At 45.8% G+C, this 22,755-nt stretch overlaps 1 protein-coding gene across 3 annotated transcripts in view; it reads left to right on the top strand.

The window, feature by feature from the left end:
* The first annotated feature begins 2,312 nt into the window (after positions 1 to 2,312).
* The window catches only part of LOC135513311 (zinc finger and BTB domain-containing protein 11-like), a 28,496-nt gene continuing 8,053 nt past the window's right edge, over positions 2,313 to 22,755 (top strand). Inside the window, exons 1-5 of one of the 3 annotated variants that reach the window (XM_064936216.1) lie at positions 2,313 to 2,816; positions 6,129 to 6,388; positions 15,117 to 15,348; positions 17,740 to 18,839; positions 20,909 to 21,214. In XM_064936216.1, coding sequence (XP_064792288.1) covers positions 2,507 to 2,816; positions 6,129 to 6,388; positions 15,117 to 15,348; positions 17,740 to 18,839; positions 20,909 to 21,214 — 2,208 coding nt within the window. In that variant the 5' untranslated portion in view covers positions 2,313 to 2,506. Of the gene's footprint in view, positions 2,817 to 6,128; positions 6,389 to 15,116; positions 15,349 to 17,739; positions 18,840 to 20,905; positions 21,215 to 22,755 lie in introns of all 3 variants that reach the window. The other 2 variants (XM_064936215.1, XM_064936217.1) reach the window with 2 other exon arrangements.

The following is a 22,755-nucleotide window of genomic DNA, read 5'->3' as shown; positions in this document are numbered from 1 at the left end:
ACATAGAGTAGAACCAGAACACCTGCTTTTACATAAAGAGTAGAACCAGCTCACCTGCTTTTATATAAAGAGTAGAACCAGAACACCTGCTTTTACATAGAGTAGAACCAGAACACCTGCTTTTACATAGAGTAGAACCAGAACACCTGCTTTTACATAAAGAGTAGAACCAGCTCACCTGCTTTTATATAAAGAGTAGAACCAGAACACCTGCTTTTACATAGAGTAGAACCAGAACACCTGCTTTTACATAAAGAGTAGAACCAGCTCAACTGCTTTTATATAAAGAGTAGAACCAGAACACCTGCTTTTACATAGAGTAGAACCAGAACACCTGCTTTTATATAGAGTAGAACCAGAACACCTGCTTTTACATAGAGTAGAACCAGAACACCTGCTTTTACATAAAGAGTAGAACCAGCTCACCTGCTTTTATATAAAGAGTAAAACCAGAACACCTGCTTTTACATAGAGTAGAACCAGAACACCTGCTTTTACATAAAGAGTAGAACCAGCTCAACTGCTTTTATATAAAGAGTAGAACCAGAACACCTGCTTTTACATAGAGTAGAACCAGAACACCTGCTTTTATATAGAGTAGAACCAGAACACCTGCTTTTACATAGAGTAGAACCAGAACACCTGCTGTTATATAAAGAGTAGAACCAGCTCACCTGCTTTTATATAAAGAGTAGAACCAGAACACCTGCTTTTATATAAAGAGTAGAACCAGCTCACCTGCTTTTATATAGAGTAGAACCAGCTCACCTGCTTTTATATAAAGAGTAGAACCAGCTCACCTGCTTTTACATAAAGAGTAGAACCAGAACACCTGCTTTTATATAAAGAGTAGAACCAGAACACCTGCTTTTACATAGAGTAGAACCAGAACACCTGCTTTTATATAGAGTAGAACCAGAAACCTGCTTTTACATAGAGTAGAACCAGAACACCTGCTTTTACATAGAGTAGAACCAGAACACCTGCTTTTATATAGAGTAGAACCAGAACACCTGCTTTTACATAGAGTAGAACCAGAACACCTGCTGTTATATAAAGAGTAGAACCAGCTCACCTGCTTTTATATAAAGAGTAGAACCAGAACACCTGCTGTTAATCTATGATTTGACTATTAGATGTTCAACGTTTCTTTTGAAAAAATGTTTTTAAAAGGAATAGTTTCACTGTATTGAAACGAAAGTTCAGTTCACGTAAGAGGTTTGACCTTAAAATAAGTGACAGATGAATCACTCATCATATGAAATAAATAATGTACCCGAAATGACTGTCAAAAGCAACAAAATAACTAGGGCTTTAAAATGATGATGAAACATGGAGAAATGTTGGAGTCAAGAGCCTTTTAAAAATCTTCCTATAAGTGACAAGGGGTTGCTGAATGCTGACTTATTGAGTTCTCCATGTGGTCTATATTAAAGGGCACTTCTTTTAATATAACAGGGTTTAATTCAATATTGGTGCAGAATTTGTACTTAAGATATCAAAGGGAGGCAATGGGTACTCTTTGTGGAACGACCTATGGGCTAATAAGATTCTTTTTTGTGTTTGTGGTAAAGGATAATGTTAATTAGTAATGTAATATACTCAAATCTCCCAGAAAAATCCACCCTTACTCCTAAATGATCTGCCTGCTCCTAACCTTACCTATAATGTCCTTCCTTGGAGGGAATCTGAAGGGCACGATGCATAGTGGCACTGGTAACTGTGGAGTTTGACACCACACACACTGGCACCTGCCAGTCACCTGGGAACACCTACTGGATGAAAGGGCTATAAGAGGAAGGTCATTACATTGCTGTTACTGAATGAAAAAATCTAAACAGGATCCAATTGGGACAACCCAACTCTGACGTCACCCCATTGAGGTTTACATTTAAAATGGTTGAGGTAAGGGTTAAGGTTAGGGTGAGGGTTAAGGTTAGGGGTAGAGTTTAGGGTAGGGACATCCCAAGTATCACTAACCGTTTCTGAATTGACATTGTGGATTTTTGTACTTTATTCCAACAAGTAAAATAATCAAGGTTTTCTTAATACCATTATGCGTTGAAATATGCAAAAGAGAAAATAATGGAAAGATGCATAATAATAAAAAACAATTACACTAGAATAATTTTAGCTTATAAAACGTGAATCTTTAAAGCGCATGGAAAAGAGATTATAGCTCAGTTTCTTGAAACATTGCCCCCTCTTGTGGTCAGAAATGTACATAGCAAGGTGTAATATAATTTCTCCATCTTCCGCCATTTCTTACGCAACATCCGGTTGTGCAGCAGCCATTTTGTCTGTTCATGCAAGTCCACCCCTCACGTTCAAGAACTGCGTTCCCACTTCGAAATTACCCGAAATATTGTATTTATATCGCTTTATTTATACTATGTAGTACTTTAAAACGGATTTTAAAAATCCGTTTAATATTAAAAGTTCGAAGAGGATATTTTCTTCGAAATAAATATCGTAATTTGTGTTGTGCGCACGGATAATTAAGGTTATGTCGTGCGAGGAAAGCTACTTAGCCATCAGACGTTATCTGTCCGACGAGCGGGAGCCGTACGCACCGGGGACCCATGGCAATACTAAAAGAAAGATACGGAAAGCAGCCGCTTGCTATGTCGTGCGGAATGGCACACTGTACTACCAGAGAAGGCAGAAGGGCCTGGATGAATTCACCGAGTTGGAAGTGGTGTTGCAGGCAGGACGGAGGAAGGAACTTATCGACGAGTCACACATTGTGGCCGGAGGAGAGCACCTCAACCAGCATCACACTTGGGAATCAATTTCTCAGAAGTATTGGTGGAGAGGTAAAATAGCATAAAACTGCTAAAATGAACTGGCAACAATTTATTTTATTTTATCTAGGCCTGAGAACATGCGTAAAACTAAACACCAGTTGACAGTCTTCCCGAACAGTTTGTCTATGGCTTGCTAGATAGCTAACCAGTGTTTGATTGGTCAATGCAGGGCATGCTTGTCAACACACGCCACTCATCAATATTCAAATAGAATGCCAATCTCTCCACATTCATGCTCAACATCTTTCAAAAACAGAAGTTAGTCCTTAAATGAATCACATTTTTTATTAATGTGATGAGAGCAGTACTAATGCACCATAATAATGAATGTCAAATCAAATTTTATTTGTCACACACGGTTAGCAGATGTTAATGCGAGTGTAGCGAAATGCTTGTGCTTCTAGTTCCGACAACGCAGTAATAACCAACAAGTAATCTAACTAACAATTCCAAAACTACTACCTTATACACAGTGTAAAGGGATAAAGAATATGTACATAAAGATATATGAATGAGTGATGGTACAGAGCAGCATAGGCAAGATGCAGTAGATGATAGAGTACAGTATATACATATACATGAGATGAGTAATGTAGGTTATGTAAACATTATATTAAGTGGCATTGTTTAAAGTGGCTAGTGATACATTTTTTACATTAATTTCCATCATTAAAGTGGCTGGAGTTGAGTCAGTGTGTTGGCAGCAGCCACTCAATGTTAGCGGTTGCTGTTTAACAGTCTGATGGCCTTGATAGAAGCTGTTTTTCAGTCTCTCGGTCCCAGCTTTGATGCACCTGTACTGACCTCGCCTTCTGGATGATAGCGGGGTGAACAGGCAGTGGCTCGGGTGGTTGTTGTCCTTGATGATCTTTATGGCCTTCCTGTGACATCGGGTGGTGTAGGTGTCCTGGAGGGCAGGTAGTTTACCCCCGGTGATGCGTTGTGCAGACCTCACTACCCTCTGGAGAAGAGGTCGTCCGATTAATCGGAAGGGACGATTAATTAGGGTGTTTTTGGGCACCGATTTAAAAATAATAATAATAACATTCTTATTTTATTTTTAATACTTTTATTTAACCAGGCAAGTCAGTTAAGAACACATTCTTATTTTCAATGACGGCCTAGGAACAGTGGGTTAACTGCCTGTCCAGGGGCAGAATGACAGATTTTCACCTGGTCAGCTCGGGGGATCTAATCTTGCAACCTTACAGTTAACTAGTCCAACGCAATAACGACCTGCCTCTCTCTCGTTGCACTCCACAAGCAGACTGCCTGTTAGGCGATTGCAGTAAGCCAAAGTAAGTTGCTAGCTATCATTTAACTTAACTAGTGATTTATGATTGTTTTTTTACAAGATAACTACACATGGTTGATGATATTACTAGATATTATCTAGCGTGTCCTGCGTTGCATATAATCTAACTGAGCATACAAGTATCTATGTATCTGACTGAGCGGTGGTAGGCAGAAGCAGGCGTGTAAACATTAATTCAAACAGCACTTTGGTGTGTTTTTCCAGCGGCTCTTGGTTGTGCGTCAAGCATTGCGCTATTTATGACTTTAAGCCTATCAACTCCCGAGATGAGGCTGGTGTCATGAAATGGCTGGCTAGTTAGCGCGCGCTAATAGCGTTTCAAACGTCACTCACTCTGAGCCTTGGTGGTTGTTTCCTTTGCTCTGCATGGTTAACGCTGCTTCGATGTGGTTGCTGTTGTCATTGTGTTTCTGGTTCGAGCCCAGGGAGGAGCGAGGAGAGGGACGGAAGCTATACTGTTACACTGGCAATACTAAAGTGCCTATAAGAACATCCAATAGTCAAAGGTTAATGAAATACAAATGGTATAGAGGGAAATAGTCCTATAATAACTACAATAACTACAACTTAAAACTTCTTACCTGGGAATATTGAAGTCTCATGTTAAAAGGAACCACCAGCTTTCATATGTTCTCATGTTCTGAGCAAGGAACTTAAATGTTAGCTTTCTTACATGGCACATATTGCACTTTTACTTTCTTCTCCAACACTGTTTTTGCATTATTTAAACCAAATGTTTCATTATTTATTTGAGGCTAAACAGATTTTATTGATGTATTATATTAAGTTAAAACAAGTGTTCATTCAGTATTGTTGTCATTATTACAAATAAATAAATAAAAGGTCTGATTAATCGGTATCGGCTTTTTTGGTCCTCCAATAATCGGTATCGGTCGACCTCTACTCTGGAGAGCCTTACGGTTGTGGGCGGGGCAGTTGTCGTACCAGGCGGTGATACAGCCAGACAGGATGCTCTCGATTGTGCATCTGTAGAAGTTTGTGAGTGCTTTTGGTGACAAGCCGAATTTCTTCAGCCTCCTGAGGTTGAAGAGGCGCTGCTGCACCTTCTTCACGATGCTGTCTTTGTGAGTGGACCAATTCAGTTTGTCTGTGATGTGTACGCCGAGGAACTTACCTTACTACCCTCTCCACTACTGTCCCGTCGATGTGGATAGGGGGGTGTTCCCTCTGTTGTTTCCTGAAGTCCACAATCATCTCCTTAGTTTTGTTGAGTGTGAGGTTATTTTCCTGACACCACACTCCGAGGGCTCTCACCTCCTCCCTGTAGGCCGTCTCGTCGTTGTTGGTAATCAAGCCTACCACTGTTGTGTCGTCCGCAAACTTGATGATTGAGTTGGAGACGTGCGTGGCCACGCATTCGTGGGTGAACAGGGAGTACAGGAGAGGGCTGAGAACGCACCCTTGTGGGGCCCCAGTGTTGAGGATCAGCGGGGTGGAGATGTTGTTACCTACCCTCACCACATGGGGGCGGCCCGTCAGGAAGTCCAGTACCCAGTTGCACAGGGCGTGGTCGAGACCCAGGGTCGCGAGCTTAATGACGAGTTTGGAAGGTACTATGGTGTTAAATGCTGAGCTGTAGTCGATGAACAGCATTCTCACATAGCTATTCCTCTTGTCCAGATGGGTTAGGGCAGTGTGCAGTGTGGTTGAGATTGCGTAGTCTATGGACCGATTGGGGCAGTAAGCAAATTGGAGTGGGTCTAGGGTGTCAGGTAGGGTGGAGGTGATATGGTCCTTGACTAGTCTCTCAAAGCACTTCATGATGACGGAAGTGAGTGCTACGTGGCGGTAATGAGTGCTACGGGGCGGTAATGAGTGCTACGGGGCGGTAATGAGTGCTACGGGGCGGTAATGAGTGCTACGGGGCGATAATGCACCATAACAATGCATGTGGAATACGTCTAGCAACTGCAGCCAGTGTGTATATGCACACTGTTCAGTGGTAATACATTTTGCAATGTGATTTAACCCTGTGTATCTATCAGGCATCCTGAAGCAGGTGAAGGACTACATGAGACAATGTAGTCAGTGTCAGAACAGACAGGACCGGAGGGGGCTATCGGAGGAGGATACCGGACCCAGGCTGGTTGGCCGACCAGGGAGACGCAGGAGGGTCACAACCCCAGCCAGCGAGGAGGAGGAGGAGGAGGAGGAGGAGGAGGGAGACGACGAGATGGACTTTGTGACTTCCGTCCATCACAAGGCCCGGAGCCCCAAAACAGTAGCCAAACACGAACTGGTCTTTGTAAGTGTTGCTGAATATTATCACTTAAATGTAATATATTCTTCAGTCATCTATTTACAATTAACAAGAAACATAACTGAACTAAGTAGGCTAGTGCATCTGAACATAACTGAACTGAGGAGGACAGTGCGTGTTAACTGAGGAGGACAGTGCGCGTTAACTGAGTAGGACAGTGCGCGTTAACTGAGGAGGACAGTGCGCGTTAACTGAGGAGGACAGTGCGCGTTAACTGAGGAGGACAGTGCGCGTTAACTGAGGAGGACAGTGCGCGTTAACTGAGGAGGACAGTGCGCGTTAACTGAGGAGGACAGTGCGCGTTAACTGAGGAGGACAGTGCGCGTTAACTGAGGAGGACAGTGCGCGTTAACTGAGGAGGACAGTGCGCGTTAACTGAGGAGGACAGTGCGCGTTAACTGAGGAGGACAGTGCGCGTTAACTGAGGAGGACAGTGCGCGTTAACTGAGGAGGACAGTGCGCGTTAACTGAGGAGGACAGTGCGCGTTAACTGAGGAGGACAGTGCGCGTTAACTGAGGAGGACAGTGCGCGTTAACTGAGGAGGACAGTGCGCGTTAACTGAGGAGGACAGTGCGCGTTAACTGAGGAGGACAGTGCGCGTTAACTGAGGAGGACAGTGCGCGTTAACTGAGGAGGACAGTGCGCGTTAACATAACTGAACTGAGGAGGACAGTGCGCGTTAACTGAGGAGGACAGTGCGCGTTAACTGAGGAGGACAGTGCGCGTTAACTGAGGAGGACAGTGCGCGTTAACTGAGTAGGACAGTGTGCGTTAACATAACTGAACTGAGTAGGACAGTGTGCGTTAACTGAGTAGGACAGTGCGCGTTAACTGAGTAGGACAGTGCGCGTTAACATAACTGAACTGAGGAGGACAGTGCGCGTTAACTGAGGAGGACAGTGCGCGTTAACTGAGGAGGACAGTGCGCGTTAACTGAGGAGGACAGTGCGCGTTAACTGAGGAGGACAGTGCGCGTTAACTGAGTAGGACAGTGCGCGTTAACTGAGGAGGACAGTGCGCGTTAACTGAGGAGGACAGTGCGCGTTAACTGAGGAGGACAGTGCGCGTTAACTGAGGAGGACAGTGCGCGTTAACATAACTGAACTGAGTAGGACAGTGCGCGTTAACTGAGGAGGACAGTGCGCGTTAACTGAGGAGGACAGTGCGCGTTAACTGAGTAGGACAGTGCGCGTTAACTGAGTAGGACAGTGTGCGTTAACATAACTGAACTGAGTAGGACAGTGTGCGTTAACTGAGTAGGACAGTGCGCGTTAACTGAGTAGGACAGTGCGCGTTAACATAACTGAACTGAGGAGGACAGTGCGCGTTAACTGAGGAGGACAGTGCGCGTTAACTGAGGAGGACAGTGCGCGTTAACTGAGGAGGACAGTGCGCGTTAACTGAGTAGGACAGTGCGCGTTAACTGAGGAGGACAGTGCGCGTTAACTGAGGAGGACAGTGCGCGTTAACTGAGGAGGACAGTGCGCGTTAACTGAGGAGGACAGTGCGCGTTAACATAACTGAACTGAGTAGGACAGTGCGCGTTAACTGAGGAGGACAGTGCGCGTTAACTGAGGAGGACAGTGCGCGTTAACTGAGGAGGACAGTGCGCGTTAACTGAGGAGGACAGTGCGCGTTAACTGAGGAGGACAGTGCGCGTTAACTGAGGAGGACAGTGCGCTTTAACTGAGGAGGACAGTGCGCGTTAACATAACTGAACTGAGTAGGACAGTGCGCGTTAACTGAGGAGGACAGTGCGCGTTAACTGAGGAGGACAGTGCGCGTTAACTGAGGAGGACAGTGCGCGTTAACTGAGGAGGACAGTGCGCGTTAACTGAGTAGGACAGTGCGCGTTAACTGAGTAGGACAGTGCGCGTTAACTGAGGAGGACAGTGCGCGTTAACTGAGGAGGACAGTGCGCGTTAACTGAGGAGGACAGTGCGCGTTAACTGAGGAGGACAGTGCGCGTTAACTGAGGAGGACAGTGCGCGTTAACATAACTGAACTGAGTAGGACAGTGCGCGTTAACTGAGGAGGACAGTGCGCGTTAACTGAGGAGGACAGTGCGCGTTAACTGAGGAGGACAGTGCGCGTTAACTGAGGAGGACAGTGCGCGTTAACTGAGGAGGACAGTGCGCGTTAACTGAGGAGGACAGTGCGCTTTAACTGAGGAGGACAGTGCGCGTTAACATAACTGAACTGAGTAGGACAGTGCGCGTTAACTGAGGAGGACAGTGCGCGTTAACTGAGGAGGACAGTGCGCGTTAACTGAGGAGGACAGTGCGCGTTAACTGAGGAGGACAGTGCGCGTTAACTGAGGAGGACAGTGCGCGTTAACTGAGGAGGACAGTGCGCGTTAACTGAGGAGGACAGTGCGCGTTAACATAACTGAACTGAGGAGGACAGTGCGCGTTAACTGAGGAGGACAGTGCGCGTTAACTGAGGAGGACAGTGCGCGTTAACGCACACTGTCCTACTCAGTTCAGTTATGTTAACGCGCACTGTCCTCCTCAGTTAACGCGCACTGTCCTCCTCAGTTAACGCGCACTGTCCTCCTCAGTTCAGTTATGTTAACGCGCACTGTCCTCCTCAGTTCAGTTATGTTAACGCGCACTGTCCTCCTCAGTTAACGCGCACTGTCCTCCTCAGTTAACGCGCACTGTCCTCCTCAGTTAACGCACTGTCCTACTCAGTTAACGCGCACTGTCCTACTCAGTTAACGCGCACTGTCCTCCTCAGTTAACGCGCACTGTCCTCCTCAGTTAACGCGCACTGTCCTCCTCAGTTAACGCGCACTGTCCTCCTCAGTTCAGTTATGTTAACGCGCACTGTCCTACTCAGTTAACGCGCACTGTCCTCCTCAGTTAACGCGCACTGTCCTCAGTTAACACGCACTGTCCTCAGTTAACGCGCACTGTCCTCCTCAGTTAACGCGCACTGTCCTCCTCAGTTAACGCGCACTGTCCTCCTCAGTTAACGCGCACTGTCCTACTCAGTTAACGCGCACTGTCCTACTCAGTTAACGCGCACTGTCCTACTCAGTTAACATAACTTACCTGAGTAGGACAGTGCGCGTTAACTGAGTAGGACAGTGCGCGTTAACTGAGGAGGACAGTGCGCGTTAACTGAGGAGGACAGTGCGCGTTAACTGAGGAGGACAGTGCGCGTTAACTGAGTAGGACAGTGCGCGTTAACTGAGTAGGACAGTGCGCGTTAACATAACTGAACTGAGTAGGACAGTGCGCGTTAACTGAGGAGGACAGTGCGCGTTAACATAACTGAACTGAGGAGGACAGTGCGCGTTAACATAACTGAACTGAGGAGGACAGTGCGCGTTAACTGAGGAGGACAGTGCGCGTTAACTGAGGAGGACAGTGCGCGTTAACTGAGGAGGACAGTGCGCGTTAACTGAGGAGGACAGTGCGCGTTAACTGAGGAGGACAGTGCGCGTTAACTGAGGAGGACAGTGCGCGTTAACATAACTGAACTGAGTAGGACAGTGCGCGTTAACTGAGTAGGACAGTGCGCGTTAACATAACTGAACTGAGTAGGACAGTGTGCGTTAACTGAGTAGGACAGTGCGCGTTAACTGAGTAGGACAGTGCGCGTTAACTGAGTAGGACAGTGCGCGTTAACATAACTGAACTGAGTAGGACAGTGCGCGTTAACTGAGTAGGACAGTGCGCGTTAACTGAGTAGGACAGTGCGCGTTAACTGAGTAGGACAGTGCGCGTTAACTGAGTAGGACAGTGCGCGTTAACTGAGTAGGACAGTGCGCGTTAACTGAGTAGGACAGTGCGCGTTAACTGAGTAGGACAGTGCGCGTTAACTGAGTAGGACAGTGCGCGTTAACTGAGTAGGACAGTGCGCGTTAACTGAGTAGGACAGTGCGCGTTAACTGAGTAGGACAGTGCGCGTTAACTGAGTTGGATCAGCTTTAATATTGTGGATAGATGGTTTCTTCCATCAATGTAATTGTCTGCATCATTTCCAATATCCCATATATTTTTGGGATTAATATATATATAACAGTAGTGTGTGTGTGTGTGTGTATATATATATATATATATATATATAATTACTGCTCAAAAAAATAAAGGGAACACTAAAATAACACAGCCTAGATCTGAATGAATGAAATATTCTTATTAAATACTTTTTTCTTTACATAGTTGAATGTGCTGACAACACAATCACACACAAATTATCAATGGAAATCAAATTGTATCAACACATGGAGGTCTGGATTTGGAGTCACACTCAAAATTAAAGTGGAAAACCACACTACAGGCTGATCCAACTTTGATGTAATGTCCTTAAAACAAGTCAAAATGAGGCTCAGTAGTGTGCCTGTATGACCTCCCTACAATGCCTGGGCATGCTCCTGATGAGGTGGAGGATGGTCTCCTGAGGGATCTCCTCCCAGACCTGGACTAAAGCATCCGCCAACTCCTGGACAGTCTGTGGTGCAACGTGGCGTTGGTGGATGGAGAGAGACATGATGTCCCAGATGTGCTCAATTGGATTCAGGTCTGGGGAACTGGCGGGCCAGTCCATAGCATCAATGTCTTCCTCTTGCAGGAACTGCTGACACACTCCAGCCACATGAGGTCTAGCATTGTCTTGCATTAGGAGGAAACCAGGGCCAACCGCACCAGTATATGGTCTCATAAGGGGTCTGAGGATCTCATCTTGGTACCTAATAGCAGTCAGGCTACCTCTGGCGAGCACTTGGAGGGCTGTGCGGCCCCCCAAAGAAAAGCCACCCCACACCATGACTGACCCACCGCCAAACCGGTCATGCTGGAGGATGTTGCAGGCAGCAGAACGTTCTCCACTGCGTCTCCAGACTGTCACGTCTGTCACATGTGCTCAGTGTGAACCTGCTTTCATCTGTGAAGAGCACAGGGCGCCAGTGGCGAATTTGCCAATCTTGGTGTTCTCTGGCAAATGCCAAACGTCCTGCACGGTGTTGGGCTGTAAGCACAACCCCCACCTGTGGACGTCGGGCCCTCATACCACCCTCACGGAGTCTGTTTCTGACCATTTGAGCAGACACATGTACATTTGTGGCCTGCTGGAGGTAATTTTGCAGGGCTCTGGCAGTGCTCCTCCTGCTCCTCCTCGCACAAAGGCGGAGGTAGCGGTCCTGCTGCTGGGTTGTTGCCCTCCTACGGCCTCCTCCACGTCTCCTGATGTACTGGCTTGTCTCCTGGTAGCGCCTCCATGTTCTGGACACTACGCTGACAGACACAGCAAACCTTCTTGTCACAGCTCGCATTGATGTGTCATCCTGGATGAGCTGCACTACCTGAGCCACTTGTGTGGGTTGTAGACTCCGTCTCATGCTACCACTAGAGTGAAAGCACCGCCAGCATTCAAAAGTGACCAAAACATCAGCCAGGAAGCATAGGAACTGAGAAGTGGTCTGTGGTCACCACCTGCAGAACCACTCCTTTATTGGGGGTGTCTTGCTAATTGCCTATAATTTCCACCTGTTGTCTATTCCATTTGCACAACAGCATGTGAAATGTACTGTCAATCAGTGTTGCTTCCTAAGTGGACAGTTTGATTTCACAGAAGTGTGATTGACTTGGAGTTACATTGTGTTGTTTAAGTGTTACCTTTATTTTTTTGAGCAGTGTGTGTGTGTGTGTATATATATATATATATATATATAAATAAATAAACATTCATACATTTTCACACTTTATTTTAGGAATCAACTTTATAATTCCCCAAACCCTACCACCCTTCCCCCCACAATGACACTTAGGCTTCTACCTTCAGTTTATACATACTACACACATTTTACAGACACAATCTATTTTACAATAGTTATATTTTTTGTTTTTAGTCCTTCCTCTATTTCTGATGTCCCTCCAGGTTGATTTCTATTTGTAACTGTGCTATTTCACAACATTTCTGAACCTATATACATTTTATAGACCCCGTATGTTTCACGTTGGTTATCTTGTTATTAGTCCCAACAGCTGTCATTTTTTTTGGTCCTTAAATGAAATTGTTTTTTTGTTTTTATCACAATTTTTTGTTAACCGTTTATGGTTTTTAATGCTGGACCGACATTCAAGTTCCTTACTTTTTCCCCCTTCTACTTGCCTCTTCCATTTTTGTGGTAATGCTACAATTAGTTGGTTGTAATTTTCAATAGAGCAGACATTTCCATATGTCGGTGTTAGCTGCATGTGTGACAACTCCACCAGTCCTAAAACCAGTTCTAAAACATTTCTTCAGAAAATTCATTTTTAAAAGCAATTAGTATATTTGAGTTTAACCACTATGTGTTGTATTATTTGTTCTGTCCTTTCAGATGGATTAAACTGAAATTACAACCAGCTTTCTAAGGCTTGTTTAAAATATAATGATATTTTGGAGACTATTTTGTTTTCAAATAACCTATAGTGAGAGGTTGTAATCTGAATAAAGGGAGAGGTTGTAATCTGAATAAAGGGAGAGGTTGTAATCTGAATAAAGGGAGAGGTTGTAATCTGAATAAAGGGAGAGGTTGTAATCTGAATAAAGGGAGAGGTTGTAATCTGAATAAAGGGAGAGGTTGTAATCTGAATAAAGGGAGAGGTTGTAATCTGAATAAAGGGAGAGGTTGTAATCTGAATAAAGGGAGAGGTTGTAATCTGAATAAAGGGAGAGGTTGTAATCTGAATAAAGGGAGAGGTTGTAATCTGAATAAAGGGAGAGGTTGTAATCTGAGCAAAGTGAAAAAGGCCATTCTTGAACATGGGGTGAGACATTCTTACTAATTTACTAGAGAACCAGTTTGGATTTAAGTATAACTTTTGTATGACTGAAGCCTTCAGTGAGAGGTCTAATGCTCTAATATTTAATCATTTCTGCCCTCCGAATTCATATTCGTACTATAAATAGGCCCTTTTTAATTTTGTCTGGCTTGCATTTGCAATTAAAATTGAATATTCTTTTTTGTTCATTTTTATAAAGCAAGTCACTAGGTGTCGGCAAAACCATAAGCAAATAGGTCAACTATGATGTGACTAAAGAGTTCATCAGGGTGATTTCCCCCCCCCCCCCCACAAATAGACAGGTGTTTTCCTTTCCATGGTAGCAAGATCTTATCTATTTTTTGCTAACTTTCTATAAAAATGTATTGGAGTGAGAGAATCTCTTTCTTTTGGGATTTGTATACCGAGTATGTCCACATCTCCGTCAGACCATTTAATTAGTAAACGACATGATCATGTACAAGTTAGATTTTTCAGTGATCCAATACGTAATATAGTATACTTATAATTTGGTTTTAATCCAGAGAGGTTAGCAGAAGTATCTAGATCCTCTATGAGGCCGTGGAGAGATTCTAATTGTGGATTTAAAAGAAAACATTAATCATCAGTGTACAATGACACCTTTAGTTTTTAGGCCACGTATTTCTAATCCTTTATTATTGTTGGATCTAATTTTAACAGCTGACATTTCAATGGCAATAATAAATATATATGCCGATAGTGGACAACCTTGTTTTGCTCCTCTAGATAGTTTAAATCATTCTGAGATGTAGCCATTATTTACTATTTTACACCGAGGGTTTCTATACATAACTTTAACCCATTTTATAAGAGATACTCCAAAATTGAAATATTCTAGGCATTTATATATAAACTCCAGTCGTACTTTATCAAACGCCTTTTCAAAATCAGCTATGAAAACCAGGCCTAGTGGACAGTAAGATGAGGCCCTAGTAGTGTTGCAGGTGGACAATAAGATGAGACAGTTGTATTGTGTTGCAGGTGGACAGTAAGATGAGACAGTTGTAGTGTGTTGCAGGTGGACAGTAAGATGAGACCCTAGTTGTGTTGCAGGTGGACAGTAAGATGAGACCCTAGTTGTGTTGCAGGTGGACAGTAAGATGAGGCCCTAGTTGTGTTGCAGGTGGACAGTAAGATGAGGCCCTAGTTGTGTTGCAGGTGGACAGTAAGATGAGACCCTAGTTGTGTTGCAGGTGGACAGTAGTCATGACTTCCTGTGTAATCTATCCAGGTGGACAGTAGTCGTGACTTCCTGTGTAATCTATCCAGGTGGACAGTAGTCGTGACTTCCTGTGTTATCTATCCAGGTGGACAGTAGTCATGACTTCCTGTGTTATCTATCCAGGTGGACAGTAGTTGTGACTTCCTGTGTTATCTATCCAGGTGGACAGTAGTCGTGACTTCCTGTGTTATCTATCCAGGTGGACAGTAGTCATGACTTCCTGTGTTATCTATCCAGGTGGACAGTAGTCGTGACTTCCTGTGTAATCTATCCAGGTGGACAGTAGTCATGACTTCCTGTGTTATCTATCCAGGTGGACAGTAGTCATGACTTCCTGTGTTATCTATCCAGGTGGACAGTAGTCGTGACTTCCTGTGTTATCTATCCAGGTGGACAGTAGTCATGACTTCCTGTGTTATCTATCCAGGTGGACAGTAGTCATGACTTCCTGTGTTATCTATCCAGGTGGACAGTAGTCGTGACTTCCTGTGTTATCTATCCAGGTGGACAGTAGTCATGACTTCCTGTGTTATCTATCCAGGTGGACAGTAGTCATGACTTCCTGTGTTATCTATCCAGGTGGACAGTAGTCATGACTTCCTGTGTTATCTATCCAGGTGGACAGTAGTCGTGACTTCCTGTGTTATCTATCCAGGTGGACAGTAGTCATGACTTCCTGTGTTATCTATCCAGGTGGACAGTAAAGGAGTGGTGAAGCAGTACCTTCCCAGACACGGTCAGACGATGCTGGACAAGCTGAACCAGCAGCGCCTCAACAACCAGTTCTGTGACATCACGCTGCTGATCGAGGGGGAGGAGCACAGGGCCCACAAGGCTGTGCTGGCCGCCTGCAGCGACTACTTCAACGAGCTGTTTATAGAGAAGGGAGCTGTGTCCAGTCACGAAGCAGTGGTCGACCTCTCAGGTAAGACATGTATTCAAAGGTACACTGTGTATACAAGAGTTTGTGGACACCCCTTCAAGTGAGTTGATTTGGCTATTTCAGCCGCATGTATAAAATCGAGCACACAGCCGTGCCATCTCTGTTGGCAGTAGAATGGTCCGTACGGAAGAGCTCGGTAGAATGGCCTTCTTTAGAGCTCGGTAGAATGGCCTTGCTTTAGAGCTCGGTAGAATGGCCTTCCTTTAGAGCTCGGTAGAATGGCCTTCCTTTAGAGCTCGGTAGAATGGCCTTGCTTTAGAGCTCGGTAGAATGGCCTTGCTTTAGAGCTCGGTAGAATGGCCTTGCTTTAGAGCTCGGTAGAATGGCCTTGCTTTAGAGCTCGGTAGAATGGCCTTCCTTTAGAGCTCGGTAGAATGGCCTTCCTTTAGAGCTCGGTAGAATGGCCTTGCTTTAGAGCTCGGTAGAATGGCCTTGCTTTAGAGCTCGGTAGAATGGCCTTGCTTTAGAGCTCGGTAGAATGGCCTTCCTTTAGAGCTCGGTAGAATGGCCTTGCTTTAGAGCTCGGTAGAATGGCCTTGCTTTAGAGCTCGGTAGAATGGCCTTGCTTTAGAGCTCGGTAGAATGGCCTTCCTTTAGAGCTCGGTAGAATGGCCTTGCTTTAGAGCTCGGTAGAATGGCCTTGCTTTAGAGCTCGGTAGAATGGCCTTGCTTTAGAGCTCGGTAGAATGGCCTTGCTTTAGAGCTCGGTAGAATGGCCTTGCTTTAGAGCTCGGTAGAATGGCCTTGCTTTAGAGCTCGGTAGAATGGCCTTGCTTTAGAGCTCGGTAGAATGGCCTTGCTTTAGAGCTCGGTAGAATGGCCTTCCTTTAGAGCTCGGTAGAATGGCCTTCCTTTAGAGCTCGGTAGAATGGCCTTGCTTTAGAGCTCGGTAGAATGGCCTTCCTTTAGAGCTCGGTAGAATGGCCTTCCTTTAGAGCTCGGTAGAATGGCCCGTACTGAAGAGCTCAGTGACTTTCAACGTGGCAGCGTATAGGATGCCACCTTTCTAACAAGTCAGTTTGTCAAATGTCTGCCCTGCTCGAGCTTCCCCGGTAAGATCGCCGCTATTGGCCTCTTTAGCAGTCGAAACACGTTCTCTGCAGTGATAAATCACGCTTCACCATCTGGCAGAATCTGGGTTTGGCGGATGCCCCAATGCATAGTGCCAACTGTAAAGTTTGGTGGAGGAGGAATAATGTTCTGGGGCTGTTTTTCATGGTTCGGGCCCCTTAGTTCCAGTGAAGGGAAATCTTACCGCTACAGAATACAATGACATTCTAGACGATTCTGTGCTTCCAACTTCGTGGCAACAGTTTGGGTTGGCGCGTTCCTGTTTCAGCATGACAATGCCCCTGTGCACAAAACGAGGTCCATACAGAAATGGTTTGTTGAGATCGATGTGGAAGAACTTGACTGGCCTACTCAGAGCCCCTGCAGCAATGTTCCAACATCTAGTGGAATGCATTCCCAGAAGAGTGGTGGCTGTTATAGCAGCAAAGGGGTGGGACCAACTCCATATTAATGCCCATGATCTTGGAATGAGATGTTCGATGTGCAGGTGTCCACAGGCTTTTGGTCATGTAGTGTACTTATCATGTATACGTTTTAGTAAGTGATCCCTGTGGAACTTGAACCCACAACTTTGGTGTTGATAGCACTATACTCTTACTGAACACCACAGGACCACATGGGGTCAGACACCAGGAGGGCAGCAGTACGTCATTTAGCATGGGGTCAGACACCAGGAGGGCAGCAGTACGTCATTTAGCATGGGGTCAGACACCAGGAGGGCAGCAGTACATCATTTAGCATGGGGTCAGACACCAGGAGGGCAGCAGTACATCATTTAGCATGGGGTCAGACACCAGGAGGGCAGCAGTACGTCATTTAGCATGGGGTCAGACACCAGGAGGGCAGCAGTACATTATTTAGCATGGGGTCAGACACCAGGAGGGCAGCAGTACATCATTTAGCATGGGGTCAGACACCAGGAGGGCAGCAGTACATCATTTAGCATGGGGTCAGACACCAGGAGGGCAGCAGTACATCATTTAGCATGGGGTCAGACACCAGGAGGGCAGCAGTACATCATTTAGCATGGGGTCAGACACCAGGAGGGCAGCAGTACATTATTTAGCATGGGGTCAGACACCAGGAGGGCAGCAGTACATTATTTAGCATGGGGTCAGGCACCAGGAGGGCAGCAGTACATCATTTAGCATGGGGTCAGGCACCAGGAGGGCATCAGTACATCATTTAGCATGGGGTCAGACACCAGGAAGGCAGCAGTACATCATTTAGCATGGGGTCAGACACCAGGAGGGCAGCAGTACGTCATTTAGAGGAACAACTTGTCTCTCTCTCTCCCCTCAGGTTTCAGCAAGGTCAGTTTCCTCCCCCTGCTAGAGTTTGCATACACCTCCAACCTCTGCTTCAACTTCTGTGTGATGGCCGACGTTGCCACGCTGGCCCGACACCTTCTGATGGCCGAGGTCCTTCAGATCTGTGAGTCCGTCCACAAGAAGGTAGAGGAGCAGAAGCTGATGGTCTACCAGCAAGGAGACATCCACACGGTGGTGTCCAGCCAGCCGGCACCCCAACATGCCCCGAGTGAAGACCCTGGGGCCTACATTATGACCATCGGCAGCGACGGCCATGCCGTGGTGACTCATACTGGGCTAGCTGGTGCAGGGGATGACCTGGACTCCTTGGCTGTCATGGCAAACACAGCAGAGTCCTTCAGAGGGGATCTGACGTCTGTAGTCACCCAGGCTCTGGGAGGTGAACCAGGGAAGACTATGACCGTGGTTGGGGAGGCAGGGTCAGAGACGGTGACTCTAGTCACCCACAGTAGCCAGGCCCGGGTAGGCGAGTCGGTCACCCTCTTCTCCCCTACTGGAGAGACCGAGACCATGACGGTGGTGACCCACAGCGGCCAGGCCGGAGCCAGTGAGTCCCTGGCCGTGGTGTCAGCCTGTCTGGCCCTGGAGCAGCAGCCGCAAGACGGGGAAGAGGGAGAGGGGGCCTCCCCCTCCATGGAGCCAGGGGCCTTCCTCATCAGTGTGGACCCAGGGAATGTTGCCCCTACAGAGGTGGTCCATCTGGCTGTAGTAACACCACAGGAGAATGCGTCCACAACATCATCATCATCATCATCATCATCAGCGTCCCAGAAGGCAGAGTCTGCCCCCCAGGCCTCCCTCAAGCCTCCCCCTGCTCCACAACTCCCCAAAAGGAAGAGAGGGCGTCCTGCCAAAGTCAAGCAGGAAGTTGTGGTGGAGCCTCCTGTTGACGAGGAAGTGCCAGAGCCAGTTTCTCCCCCTGCAGAGGAGATCCAGGAAGATATGCAGGGGACCCATGACCCCTATAAGAGACGCCTACGGCAGCGTTCCGTGGGGGAGGGAGGGTACGTCAGACTACACATGGGGCTGGAGAAGGACCCAGCACCCCCACAGCTCCCCAACACCCCCAAGGTAGACTACAACACCAATATAATCAGAGTCACTGTGTACAGCGCCATGAAAAAACAATTTTCCTCCTTTCTGATTTTCTCTATTTTTGCATATTTCTAATACTGAATGATACAGTTGAAGTCCAGAAGTTTACACTTAGGTTGGAGTCATTTAAAACTATTTTTTTCAACCACTCCACAAATATCTTGTTAACAAACTATAGTTTTGGCAAGTCGGTTAGGACATCTACTTTGTGCATGACGCAAGTAATTTTTTCCAACAATTGTTTACAGACAGATTATTTCACTTATAATTTACTGCATCACAATTCCTGTGGGTCAGAAGTTTACATACACTAAGTTGACTGTGCCTTTAAACAGCTTGGAAAATTCCAGAAAACGATGTCATGGCTTTAGAAGCTTCTGATAGGCTAATTGACTTAATTTGAGTCAATTGTAGGTGTACCTGTGGATGTATTTCAAGGCCTACCTTCAAACTCAGTGCCTCTTTACTTGACATCATGGGAAAAACTAAAGAAATCAACCAAGACCTCTAAAAAATTGTAGACCTCCACAAGTCTGGTTCATCCTTGGGAGCAATTTCCAAACGCCTGAAGGTACCACGTTCATCTGTACAAATAATAGTACGTAAGTATAAACATCATGGGACCACACAGCCATCATACCCCTCAGGACGGAGACGCGTTCTGTCTCCTAGAGATGAACGTACTTTGGTGCGAAAAGTGCAAATCAATCGCAGAACAACAGCAAAGGACCCTGTGAAGATGCTGGAGGAAACAGGTACAAAAGTATCTATATCCACAGTAAAACGAGTCCTATATCTACATAACCTGAAAGGCCGCTCAGCAAGGAAGAAGCCACTTCTTCATAACCGCCATAATAAAGCCAGACTACGGTTTGCAACTGCACATGGGGACAAATATCGTACTTTTTGGAGAAATGTCCTCTGGTCTGATCAAACAAAAATACAACTGTTTGGCCATAATGAACATCGTTATGTTTGGAGGAAAAAAGGGGGAGGCTTGCAAGCCGAAGAACACCATCCCAGTTGTGAAGCACGGTGGTGGCAGCAGCATGTTGTGGGGGTGCTTTGCTGCAGGAGGGACTGGTGCACTTCACAAAATAGATGGCATCATGAGGAGGGAAAATTACGTGGAAATATTGAAGCAACATCTCACGACATCAGTCAGGAAGTTAAAGCTTGGTCGCAAAAGGGTCTTCCAAATGGACAATGACCCCAAGCATACTTCCAAAGTTGTGGCACAATGTCTTAAGGACAACAAAGTCAAGGTATTGGAGTGGCCATCACAAAGCCCTGATCTCAATCCTATAGAAAAATTGTGGGCAGAACTGAAAAAGTGTGTGCGAGAAAGGAGGCCTACAAACCTGACTCAGTTACACCAGCTCTGTCAGGAGGAATGGGCCAAAATTCACCCAACTTATTGTGGGAAGCTTGTGGAAGGCTACCTGAAATGTTTGACCCAAGTTAAACAATTTAAAGGACATGCTACCAAATACTAATTGAGTGTATGTAAACTTCTGACCCACTGGGAATGTGATGAAAGAAATAAAAGCTGAAAGAAATCTCTCTACTATTATACTGACATTTCACATTCTTAAAATAAAGTGGCGATCCTAACTGACCTTAGACAGGGAATTTTTACTATGATTAAATGTCAGGAATTGTAAAAAAAAAAAAAAAAAAAAAAAAAAAAAAAAACTGAGTTTAAATGTATTTGGCTAAGGTGTATGTAAACTTCCCACTTCAACTGTATCATATCTTGAACCAAAACTTAATATTAGATGAAGGAACCTAAGTTTACAAATAACAATTTATTTAATTTACCAAGTTATGCAACACCCAATTCCCCTGTTTGACGACATTATTGCCCCTTAATATGCAAAAAATAGACAATCAGAAAGGGGACAAATGCTTTTTCACGACACTGTAGATGAATGAGCAAGGATCTTACAGCAGAGCAGACTTTGATCTGTGTGTTTACAGAGAGCGGTTTCACCCAACTGTTCTGTATCTCTCCCCCTGAATCTCACCCCAACACCCCCAAGAAGAGAGGCGGAGGCGCCAAGAGACCAGTTCAAGTGATTGAGGCCGCAGCGACACTGATCGGGATGGAGACGGTTGTCCAGACGGACATGGAGAACATCCTGTCAGTGGAGGGCGTGGCAGACGGAGCTGAGCCTATCCCAGAGCAGGCTGTGGGGGAGTGGCCAGAGCATGGCCCCGCCCATCCAGGTGGAGGGAGTGAGGTGGAGGGAGAACACGTCTGTTCAGAGTGTGGACTGTCGTTTCAACGACGCTACGCTCTCATCATGCACACGCTCAAACACGAGAAGACCAGGCGATTCAAGTGTAGTGTACGTAGCAACAACACTGTTCTCTAGGTGTAGTAGTGTACGTAGCAACAACACTGTTCTCTAGGTATAGTAGTGTCCGTAGCAACAACACTGTTCTCTAGGTGTAGTAGTGTCCGTAGCAACAACACTGTTCTCTAGGTGTAGTAGTGTCCGTAGCAACAACACTGTTCTCTAGGTGTAGTAGTGTCCGTAGCAACAACACTGTTCTCTAGGTGTAGTAGTGTCCGTAGCAACAACACTGTTCTCTAGGTGTAGTAGTGTCCGTAGCAACACCACTGTTCTCTAGGTGTAGTAGTGTCCGTAGCAACACCACTGTTCTCTAGGTGTAGTAGTGTCCGTAGCAACACCACTGTTCTCTAGGTGTAGTAGTGTACGTAGCAACAAACACTGTTCTCTAGGTGTAGTAGTGTCCGTAGCAACAACACTGTTCTCTAGGTGTACGTAGCAACAACTCTGTTCTCTAGGTGTAGTAGTGTACGTAGCAACAACACTGTTCTCTAGGTCTAGTAGTGTCCGTAGCAACAACACTGTTCTCTAGGTGTAGTAGTGTACGTAGCAACAACACTGTTCTCTAGGTCTAGTAGTGTCCGTAGCAACAACACTGTTCTCTAGGTGTACGTAGCAACAACACTGTTCTCTAGGTGTAGTAGTGTCCGTAGCAACAACACTGTTCTCTAGGTGTACGTAGCAACAACTCTGTTCTCTAGGTGTAGTAGTGTACGTAGCAACACCACTGTTCTCTAGGTGTAGTAGTGTACGTAGCAACACCACTGTTCTCTAGGTGTAGTAGTGTCCGTAGCAACAAACACTGTCTCTCTAGGTGTAGTAGTGTCCGTAGCAACAACACTGTTCTCTAGGTGTACGTAGCAACAACTCTGTTCTCTAGGTGTAGTAGTGTACGTAGCAACACCACTGTTCTCTAGGTGTAGTAGTGTACGTAGCAACACCACTGTTCTCTAGGTGTAGTAGTGTCCGTAGCAACAACACTGTTCTCTAGGTCTAGTAGTGTCCGTAGCAACAACACTGTTCTCTAGGTGTACGTAGCAACAACACTGTTCTCTAGGTGTAGTAGTGTCCGTAGCAACAACACTGTTCTCTAGGTGTACGTAGCAACAACTCTGTTCTCTAGGTGTAGTAGTGTACGTAGCAACACCACTGTTCTCTAGGTGTAGTAGTGTACGTAGCAACACCACTGTTCTCTAGGTGTAGTAGTGTCCGTAGCAACAAACACTGTTCTCTAGGTGTAGTAGTGTCCGTAGCAACAACACTGTTCTCTAGGTGTACGTAGCAACAACTCTGTTCTCTAGGTGTAGTAGTGTACGTAGCAACACCACTGTTCTCTAGGTGTAGTAGTGTCCGTAGCAACAACACTGTTCTCTAGGTGTACGTAGCAACAACACTGTTCTCTAGGTGTACGTAGCAACAACACTGTTCTCTAGGTCTAGTAGTGTCCGTAGCAACAACACTGTTCTCTAGGTGTCCGTAGCAACAACACTGTTCTCTAGGTGTCCGTAGCAACAACACTGTTCTCTAGGTGTCCG

The sequence above is a fragment of the Oncorhynchus masou genome, chromosome 24, assembly GCF_036934945.1.
Source record: "Oncorhynchus masou masou isolate Uvic2021 chromosome 24, UVic_Omas_1.1, whole genome shotgun sequence".
NCBI classification, from domain to species: domain Eukaryota; kingdom Metazoa; phylum Chordata; class Actinopteri; order Salmoniformes; family Salmonidae; genus Oncorhynchus; species Oncorhynchus masou.
Note: the sequence above shows the minus strand (reverse complement) of the source record. Positions and strands in the feature narration are given on the sequence as shown.